The following is a 10,482-nucleotide window of genomic DNA, read 5'->3' as shown; positions in this document are numbered from 1 at the left end:
ACAGACTTCAGCATCTCTAGCCCCCATGGCCTCCGTGGCCCCCGTGGCTCTCAGACCCCGGGGCTGGATCTGGTGGGTGCCGGGCCTGGACCCTCCACCCGCCTCCCTCACCGAGTCTCGGAGCAGCTGCCGAAGCCGCCCGAGGTATCAGACCTGCAGGTGCCCGGGAGATGCCACCGGTTCCCATGGGTTCTGGAACCTTCTCGCTCCAGTAGCTCGTAACGGGGTCCTGTGCTGTGGTCACCGCAAGGCCAAGCTCCACGGGCACCAGGATGGGGTGAACGGCCTGCAACCGTGCAGCCCCCACCTCCGTCCCCTGGAGCTGTGCGGCTGCTCCGTGGGCGGCAGCTGGGGGAGGAGCGGGCGAGGTGGGACTGCTCCTTCACCTCACTCCCGGTCAGGCCCTGAGTGCGTCCTCAGAGACGCGGCTTCCAATCCGACCGTGGTGTCAGCAGCCTCCAGTCTTCAGTAGCGGAGACCACCGGGGCCTGTGCGGAGTGCGCTGGCTTCCGGGGTGGGCCCGTGTGCACCCGTGTCGGGAGTAGGACACGTCCAGCTCCCCACAGAGGCTGTCCCGGCCCAGCAAGGCCACGCCCCCGGGGCTTCAGATGCCTCCTCTGCACAGGCACGGGTGCCTCTCCTCCGCTGCCGCGAGACAAAGTCAAGGCCACGGCCTCGGTTCACCCCCGGCCCCAGACGGCCGTGTGCCTCCATCGCTTCACTGCCTGCCTCACTCCAGCTTCTCAGCTGCAGACACTGGTGTTCCCTCTCCTCTCTCGCCTCCGTCTCCGGTCTTTCTCATCTCCCCTGTCTGAGCCCAGCGCTGCGGGGAAATCGGAGCAGCTGGGAGCTGCGCGAGCCACCCTGGGGCCGCCTCCCTCCACCGCGGGTGGGGCCTGGGCGCTCCTTCCGCTCACTCCCCTCTGCCAGGACAAGTCCAGGGCCCCGCAGGCCTCGCCCTGGCCTTGCATCCTTCCCTGGGGCTGTGCCAAAGCTCCCTGCAGCACAGGAGTGGCGGCGGGGAGGGGCGCCGGAGCACCTGCCTCCCTGCCTGGGAGTGGCCCGGGAGGCGGCCAGGCCACGGGAGCGCAAGGCCACACAGTGGGAACTCTGCTAACTTTTTATTTTTTTAAAAAAAGGGAGAGCAATTCATTTATAGAAAACCTTTTTACAATTTATTTCCGGTTATTAATCTTTAAAGTATAAAAATGAGGCTCTAGCTAAATGCAGGGTTTCAGTGGTGAAATTCTGACCATGTGAACAAATAAATAAATATTTACAGTCTTTGGCAAAACAAAGTTTCATCAACCTATATGAGAAGTTTGTTTTAAAAAACACAAATAATTTACAAGCAATATGGTACATTCTAAATATTCACATCATCATCCCAGGCCAGGGCACTTTGGAGCAAACAACACCGAAAGAGAAACCCGCACACTCTTCACAATTCTCACATTTAATGAAGTCTCCCAACCTCGTTGTCTTGGGAATACATTTTCTACCAAAAAGTAAAAAGTGCAGCGAAACAAAGCAAAAAAGAGTAATCAACCTCAAAGTAAACGACAAAGATTATTTTATCAAAACGAAATGTGTAAATTGAGGCAAAAGATCGGTCCTTTCACTTGGATCTGGAGGCGGGACCGTGACAGAGAGCCCTGGGCCTGTCACAGGAGACCTGCTTCCTCACGGGGATGAGCTCACGCGTGTCACCTGCAGGCCCATCACGGGTGACCTCAGCACTCACATCTCTAAAAACCCTATGTACAGCAGAAAGCTAACAGCAAAACAGTCTTGGATTACCATCAACAGCAACAATATATATATTAAGGTTCCACTGTCAATTCTTCCTATTTGTCCTATGCGTTCTACACCATGCTGTATCCTGACAACGCAACAGTATTTGCCTTGCGTTCCGACAGGCAGCTAACACTTGCAGTATCATGCCTCTGTGTGCTACGTGGCATATTGAAAATAAGTTATGGGTAAATGGAGCTGTGTCTATGTTCATTTAATAAATATTGAGAGAACATTTATAACCGGAACCTTAATGAAATGCATCATTAAGTTAGGTAAAAGCGACTTTTCCATTATTCCGGGATCTAGCACGGGGGTGGGGCCCAGGTGGCTTTGCTGATTTGCTTTCTGCTTCTCCCGTCTCAGTGGCAGAGCCCAGAGTCGGAGCCAAAACCAGTAGGCAGCTGGCCCAGTGCGCTCTCGGTGCTGCGCAGCACGGGGGCTCGAACGGGGCCCTCGGCTCTGTGAGCCCAGCACGGACTCGAGGCTTCGCAGGAGCAAGCCAGACCCCTGTGCGAGGACATTCCTTCCACGACAAAACGACAGCTCTGCGGAGCGTCAGGGCTCCGCTGGACAGGAGTGGGGAGACGGGTGCCCATCACGTTCCATGTTCCAGCTGGTCAGCCGACCCCGGCTGCCGCCTGAGATGCGCCCACGGTCTCAGAGGACCGTGGGCCTCAGCCTCTGTATCCCGCGTCACTGCTGTGAGACTGACACTTCCGCCCTGCGTGACTGACCCAGCGGGACCTGAGTGTCACTGGAGCAACCCTCACCCAGGAGCACTGAGAGGAGCTGAGCGATATTTTTCATGCTTAATTTATGATAATGTCATCTGCACAGAATTCCCTCAACTCCATATACACATAAATAGAAGTAATTACATTGTATATGTAAACGTCATTCTTTCCAAACAAACGAGAAAAAGCAGTGTGCTGTGAGGCCAGTCATACGCCACGTAAAGTCTCGTGTACTTCGGATGGTTTCCGTGCGGCTGGGCCTCCTCTTTGGGCTCCATCGGTATTTCCCAGGAGGCACTGGGGTTCAAGGCTGATGATGCAGGCGAAGAACTCGGAGTCAGGTCAAGGGCAGAAGGTACCGCTGGAGAGACAGAAGCTGTGAGCGCCACGAGGGCCCGAGCAGCTCAGGCAACACGGCAGGCACAGCACCACGCCAGCACCACGCACGTCCCGCTTAGACGTCTATTGAAAAACAGCAGCAAACAGAATTAGGACCACTGGACCTTCAGCTTTGTATTACTGTTTCACCTGTAGCTTAAACAGCATTATTGTACTAAAGCAATTCATGTAGACTGCGGGGGAGGGGAGGGGGGAGGGAGGGAGGGAGGAGGGAGGGAGGGAGGACAGGTGGATAAAGGGATGGATGAATAGATAAGGAAACGAGTGTATGAGTTTGTGGATGGGATGGATGGATGAGACACGTGTAAGGATGCAATGGGTGGATGGGTGGACGGATGGGTGGGTGGATGACAGTCGGGTAAGTGAGTGGACGAATGGGAAGACAGATGAATGGAGGAACAGATGGGTGAATATGTAAATGGGTGGTGGAAAGGATGGCTGGATGAGAAACATGGGAGGGTGGCACAGATGAACAGATGGACGGTGTGAACTAGGATGGATGGAGGATGGGTGGATGATGGATGGATGATGGATGGATGATGGACGGTGGGTGGATGGACATGTGGCCCAGTGGATGAATGGATGGGTCAATGAGTGGTTGATGGATGAAAGGAATGAATGATATGGATGGAACATGAAACAAAAGGCAAGCGGATCTACAGAAGAGAGAACTTCACAAAGCAAGTAGAGGACTTATGTTTTCTCTTCCCTTCCTTTCTTCATTTCACACGTAAATTTCAAAGTGAGACTTGCGAGGCAGCCCCGACCCTGGCGCCCTGGCGGCCTCGACTGTATGGGAGCTGCGGCCTTAGATCTGCCGAGGCAGCTCTGCTCCTGATCTGACCCGTCCATGCACGCCTGGAGAGACAGCCGAAGGAGGCCCTCCCCTCCTCCTCCCTTCACCCCGCTTCCTCTCTCACTCCTCCCTCCCTCCATCCGTAATGAGGGCGGCCACCTGAATACTTCAGGGTTCCCAAAATGCAGAAGATGCAGGGGCTGCAGCATAAAGGACAGCGAGATGAGGGGGCTGTGCCTAGCCAGGGGTATCTGTCCCACAGGCATTCAAATTCAATTTGACCAAAAGGATGAAAGTAAAACACGGTCTGGATTCTCCAAACAGAGCACCTGCTGGGCCCACGCAGGGGCGCTCACGTATACCCCTGTGCACTGCTGTACTGCCCTACCCTGTCTTTACTCTGTAAAAGGAGCGGTGGGCTGCATGACCCAGCCTATGCCACCAGCCCCCGCCCACAGCACACCCACACTCACCTCTGCACTCGTACTTGAGGTCCGAGAAGTAGACCATTTCTTGAGAGAAGACAAACAGACCGAGCCGCCCACCAGAGTAGGTGTGGTCGTAGATGGGGCCTGAGTCAGCCATGACCTGCTTTCCCTCGTGCACGAGGACTCTGGGAACAGGTGCAGGGGGAGAAGGAGAACGTGAGCTCCAAGGAACGCACTCCGCAGGGCCCAGGGTGGCTCCGACACCAGCTGCGGGCAGAGCGGGATCTGACCCCGTGCTCGGGTTTCCGCACAGTCTCCGACGGGATTCGCTTTGTTCATATCAGCACTGGCCTCTGGGGACTTGGCACTGACCAGACACACACCTTCTTTCCCGCATCTCCTGCCACTGCACGGCTAAGGGCAGCACCACAAACACCCAGCCAGGTGTTTGTGAGGCAGCGCTGGCCCGCAGAGGCTGAGCACCATGTGGCAAATACAGAGAATTTCCTGGAGGCCTCTGGGGAAGTCCACGGCCCTTCCGCTTCTGAGTGCCTGCGCCAGCCTCCTCAGGCTGTTGTCACTAGGGTGGCCTGCTCAGCTCCCCACAGGGCTGAGCCGGCACCCAGGCCCTGAGCCGCTGACCTGCAGAGCTCGCTGAAGGGGGGTGCACAGCCTGAGCGAGCAGGCACACCCAGCTGTGGCCAGCCGGCATTCACCTGCACACATCTGCTTCCTGTCACCGGGGACTTCCTGTCATCAACTGGCTCCTGGGTCTTACTTACCTTGCAAAGAAAAACAAACAGAAACCCCAAAGCCTCCATGCTGACTGCCCATATGGTTAACACTCCTGGACTAGCTGTGACAGTTTGGCCCTACTGTGTGCCACAGTCAGCTGTCCACACATCGTTTGGTCCTACTGTGTGCCACAGTCAGCTGTCCACACATCGTTTGGTCCTACTATGTGCCACAGTCAGCTCTCCACACGTGGGAAACAGAGGCCACCGCATTCACCAATGAAACACGCTTGCTTAGCACAGAGGCGGTGACGTCACTGTCCTCCACCGTCAGGGAGACGCTCGCCGCCCTTGGGTGCACTTGCTTATCCCACCCTTTAACCAATGCATTTATTTCATTGAGACGTCCCGCCTGTTGGTTCATTCCCCCAGTGCTGTAGCGGCCAGAGCTGGGCTGGGGCTGGCACTGCACCCAGGCCTCCCAGGGTGCACGTGAGCAGGAAGCAGACCCGGAGCGGAGCAGGAAGTGCAGCACAGGAGCCCTGACACGGGAGGCTGGCGTGGACCTGGGGTCTGCACTTCTGGGCTGAACACCGGGCCCTCCCTCCAGGGCAGTTTAGGAACAAAACCGTCACTTCCTCCTCTTGTTTCCCCCCTCGTTTTCAAAGTGAGAAAGGCTGCGGCTCAGATGCAGCAGGAGGGGCGGGCGCCTGCAGCCCAGTGGAGCCGCGTGCAGCAGGAGGGGCGGGCGCCTGCAGCCCAGCAGAGCAGGTGGCTCCGCAGCGCGCCGTCTGGCTGCTTGGAAAACCCACTCACGCCCGAGGCACTGAGCTCGCTCACCTGATGTAGCCCGTCTTGGGCCTGTGGGTCAGGTGCCACCTGTAGGCCGTGTAGTCCTTCCAGCCGATGTTCTTGGGGTCATGCCACAGCGTGCGCACCTGGGGAGACGCACAGCCCGTGAGCAGTGGGCTTCAGGGTCCTCCCCAGCTGCGTCCCATCACGCGGGGACCCCACCAACGACCCCTAGGGCCCTCGCCCACTGTGAGGACACACCCTGCACACCTGTGTGCGACACCCACAGGTGAGCCACGCCCTGGTGCGGACCGTGCCTGAGCCCGACCGTCAGGCCTCCGCTTCCGGGCTTTCTGCTTGCTCGAGGGGTCTCGGGCAGGAAACCGAAACCCTGCGCACCCCCACTCCGCAGCCCCAGATGGACGTTCACGCCGCGCAGGAGCGCTCAGGCCGCAGCGGGTCTCACCTGCCCCTGGGTGTTCCCCGTGTGCCACAGCGCATTCCTCAGGTGCTCGCCCGCACCTGTGGTGGAGTTCACCACCTTGAGCGACACCCCGGAGTAGCCGTAGGCCCGGCTGGGCTGGTCCTCCCAGTAGGTCTGGGTGACCTGCTTCCACATCACCACGTAGAAGCGGCTGCTCGACTGGTAGCCAAAGACGAAGCCAGCGTAGTCGTCGTCCCGGTCAGTGTTGACGTAAAACGTGCCGCTGAAGTCCACGGACCCAAACTCGTCGAACCCTGGGAGCAGAGGGAGACGCGGCTGCCCTGAGTCGCAGCTCCTTCGAGGCCTGGGGGCCCCATCACAGAAAGGCCCATGGAGGAGGCTGGGTGGGGTCTCGTTCCCCCCAACCCAGGCCCTCTGCCCCGAGATTAATGGAAGGGAAGCGACTCTCCAGGCTCAAACCACACAGCTACGACGTAGACTTCACGTCCTGATGCAACGTTTTGGACAGAGCCCATGGAACAGAGCCCGAGTGGGGATTCCAGAGACCGGACAGGCAAATGCGTGCCTCCCAGAGCCTCCCGCCCAGTCAGCGCCACACAGGAGGACCCGACCCCCGCACGCCAGCCGCCGGCGCTCCGTGGCGCTGGGACGGTGTCTTCCAGGAATCCCAGGCTCACCTACAGCGATGCCGGGGTCCGAGTTTGCCGTCTGAACCAGCTCCTTGCCCTGGTGACGAATGACCCAGTTGGGATCAATCTGGGTGGTTCCCTTGGGGTCCAGCGGTACCATCTGGAAGTTCCTGAAGTCCGTCTCGCTGATGGCGTTGTTCTCGGGACACACGTCGTCAATGTCTGGGACGCTGTCGTTGTCAAAGTCGTCTTTGCATATGTCGCCCCGCCCATCACCTGTGCACAGCACAGAGACAAGGAAGCAGAGTGGGCGTGCGGCCAGTGCCGCGCCTGCGCCCTGGGCCTGAGCACGCCCAGCTCAGGTGCTGTGAGGGGCCCAAGATTCTTCCTTGGCCCTTGTCTTCACTGCCCATGTGGCCTCCCATGCAGCGTCTCTTCCCAGGGACACACGGACCACGTCCCTTTGGAGACCTCTGGTCCAGACCAGCGAGTGACCCGTGGCTCCTTCGCAGCCCCAGTCTTCGGTGGTGCCCAGGGTTCCACGGCAGAGCAAGAAGCGGGCCCTTGTGGGACCTCCCCGTCTCCCAGGCTCAGCAGCCCCTCCTCCAGCCCAGCCCTGCCCGGGGGACCCCGTGGGGCAGCAACGGCAGAGACCAGACTCCCCTGCCTCCTGCCTGGATGGCACTTTGGGTTCCCCGCACCGCTCAGGGCAGAGCTGGGGGCCCTCAGATCCCCTCGTCCCCTCTCTGAGGCCCTCGTCCCCAGCTGCAGAGGCCCTGCCCCCAGCCACTTCCTCCCAAGCCACGGGGTGCACAGCTGTCCATGGGCTCTGGTGGGAAAGACCTCAGGATCACTGCATTGAAGGACCATGTCCCACGGTGGCTACTGAGCCACGGTGCCCCACATGCAGTGGCTGCTGGGTACTGTGCTCCACATGTGTGGCTGCTGGGCCATGGTCCCCCCACATGTGTGGCTGCTGGGCCATCACCCCCCACATGAGGTGGCTGCTGGGCCACTGTCCCCCCACATGTGTGGCTGCTGGGCACTGTGCCCCACAGGAGGCGCTGAGCCCTGCTTCATCAGGGCTGAGGCTGGCCCTCTGGCTAGGAGGCTGTGGGCAGTTCTAAAGACCACACGGCTGCAGGGAGCCCCCCCACGCCAGCATCACAGACACACGTGAACACCTGTCACTCAGACGCACGCAGCAAGAAGCCAGACAGGCAGAAGAGAGCGCACCCGAGCTGCGGGGTTGCAGGAGCGACTGCATCTCCCCACGGGGGCCTGGGGGCTCCTGGCGTGGGGTCTGCCCTTGTGGGACCCACGCAGACCGCGGCAGCGCCTACCGTCCGAGTCCTCTTGGTCCGGGTTGAACAGCAGCCTACAGTTGTCCCTGTCGTCGGGGATCCCGTCGTTGTCGTCATCGGGGTCGCAGGCGTCACCCTTGCCGTCGTTGTCGTGGTCGGCCTGGTTGGCGTTGGCGACGTAGGGGCAGTTGTCCTGGTTGTTCTGGTGCCCGTCATCGTCTATGTCCTCGTTGTTGTCACACTGGTCTCCCACGAGGTCGTTGTCCACATCGGTCTGGGGGACAGAGCCGAGGGAAGCAGCGCCTGAGCACCGCCCTGGAGCCCGAGAGGCTCAGGGGACGCCTGGTCGCGGTCGTCCCCCATCTACACTGAGGAGCCGGGTGCACGGGGGCAGGGGCTCGCCGGGCCACTCCGCTCTCCACGCCAGCACTGGGAACCTGCGTGCAGAACCTGCGTCCCAGGCTGCCTGTGGGCGGCCTGACTGTGCTGAAGAAGCCGTGGGACAGTTGGCTGCCACGCACCACGGCTGTGCCACGCCGTGGGCTGCAACACAGGCGACTGCTCCCTTACTGGCGATGAAGCCAGTCCCTGGGGCTGTGTCAGATGGCGAGAACGACAGAGACAGTCTCACTGCAGCGGGAAGACGGCCCCCGCAGTTGGCCCTGCGGCACCAGGAGTCAAGAACTGTGCCCAGACTGGGTTCCGTGGCCTCTGCCAGTGAGGTCCCTGCACGCTCCGGTCGTCGTGGTCTGGAAGAGCACGTGGAACACTCCAGAAGCCATCGCTGTGCCTTGCCCAGGGCCTGGCGTCCCCTCCCCCTGGAGACACAGCGGGTACCTGGTCGGGGTTGTGCATCAGAGGGCAGTTGTCACAGTGGTCACCCACACCGTCGCCATCGGTGTCTCGCTGGTCGGTGTTGTAGACATAGGGACAGTTGTCACGCTCGTTGAAGACGTCTGAGGGTGCGCAAAGAAAGAAGCCAGATGAACGCTGGTTGCAGAGAGGCTCACTGCTTTTTCTGTCCTGACCAGTGACACAGCCAAACTCCCCCACAGTAACCAAAACCCAAGGAGCCAGTCAGATGGAAAAGTCATCAGACCACAGACAAGCACGACGCGTTCCCCATTAAAACTCAAATCCCGGGGCGGGCCTGCGGCACAGTCGGCGAAGCTGCCGCACGCAGCGCTGCCAGCCCGTGCAGCAGAGCTGGTTCAGGTCCCTGCTGCTCTGCTTCCGGTCTGACTCCCCAGCAATGCACACGGGAAGGCATCAGAGGGGGTCCCAGTGCTTGGGCCCCCGCCACCCATGTGGGAGACCCAGATGGAATTCTGGGCTCTTGGCTTCAGGCTGGACCAGCCCTGGCCATTGTGGCCATCTGGAGTGTGAACCAGAGGATGAAAAATCTCTCTCCCACCCTGCCCCCTCTGCGGTGGTCTGCCTTGTAAAACAAATTGTTAGAAAGTTTGACTCCCTTACGCTAAAGCGGAAACAAGCCTGGGGGCTCTCTGGGTTACGCTGCAGAGTGAGAACAGGGGCTGCTCTCAAGGGTGTGCGACTCTACACGCTGCTCGGATGGATGCCTGGACATCCACTGTACCCTGAGCTCCTGGGAGCTGTGTTAGACACCATGGACGTCGGAGGGAGACAGTAATGGTGGAGACAGATGGGGTTTCAGATCCAGTAACTCAAGAAATTTGAAAAGCAGGAATCCCACTAACACTGGGGTCTCAACACAAAGTCCCAGTGAGCAGTGCACTCGCGCTGTCAGGGACAAGGAGGAGGCAAACACGAGAGCGGAGGGCTGAGGGCAGGGGGGCGGGCCCCAGGCTGGGACGCTCGTCCCACCCCAGGCAGGCCGCACAGGAGGGGCAGGGTGGGGAGGGCAAGGACCCTTAACACCTAAGGGCACCCAGACTTGAGAGCAGGCTCCGCCATCAGCAATGCCAGCCCCAGTCAGGACGGAGCTGCCTCCCGGATGCTGGAGGCCCTAAGAGGTGCCTGGTCCACAGCCGGACAGAGACCGCTACAGTGAGACAGTGCGCACTGAGACAAAGCAGCCCCACGGAGAGGGCTCGCCCGGCCCCCGACAGCCTGTGGGAGGGGCTCTCAGTGAGGATGAGTGAGAGAGGCAGGAGGAGCGACAAAGACCCTCGCCAGCCCCTTCTCAGACACAGGGTGGGATGAGTAGCAGGGCGGGGTTCTCGGAGCGTGCACGTCACTGAAGGCAGCATGAGGGCACACAGGCACTCAGACCACGAGGCTGGGGCCGGAGGAAGACGGCAGGGAGCTGGACAGCTCTCCCAGGGCAGTCCAAGGCTCCCGGGACAGCGCAGGGGCAGACAGCACATTCTGGGGGGCAGCTCACTCTCCCATTCGCAGACGGGCACTGCTGAGCCCATCCCACACACCTGCAGGCACTTCCAG

The 10,482-nt window shown here is 60.0% G+C and overlaps 1 protein-coding gene across 2 annotated transcripts in view; it reads right to left on the bottom strand.

Moving 5' to 3' along the window:
- Positions 1–1,152: 1,152 nt before the first annotated feature.
- THBS2 (thrombospondin 2) overlaps positions 1,153–10,482 on the bottom strand; it is a 31,674-nt gene continuing 22,344 nt past the window's right edge. For both annotated transcript variants that reach the window (XM_051839289.2, XM_051839288.2), the window contains exons 16-22: positions 8,896–9,014; positions 8,098–8,332; positions 6,803–7,030; positions 6,147–6,418; positions 5,729–5,826; positions 4,200–4,339; positions 1,153–2,993 (exon numbers count right to left, since the gene is read on the bottom strand). In XM_051839289.2, coding sequence (XP_051695249.1) covers positions 2,986–2,993; positions 4,200–4,339; positions 5,729–5,826; positions 6,147–6,418; positions 6,803–7,030; positions 8,098–8,332; positions 8,896–9,014 — 1,100 coding nt within the window. In that variant the 3' untranslated portion in view covers positions 1,153–2,985. The remainder of the gene's footprint in view (positions 2,994–4,199; positions 4,340–5,728; positions 5,827–6,146; positions 6,419–6,802; positions 7,031–8,097; positions 8,333–8,895; positions 9,015–10,482) is intronic.

This window comes from Oryctolagus cuniculus, chromosome 5, assembly GCF_964237555.1.
Source record: "Oryctolagus cuniculus chromosome 5, mOryCun1.1, whole genome shotgun sequence".
In the NCBI taxonomy this organism is placed as follows: Eukaryota; Metazoa; Chordata; class Mammalia; order Lagomorpha; family Leporidae; genus Oryctolagus; species Oryctolagus cuniculus.
The sequence above is the reverse complement of the archived record's forward strand: the minus strand, read 5'-3'. Positions and strand labels throughout refer to the sequence as shown.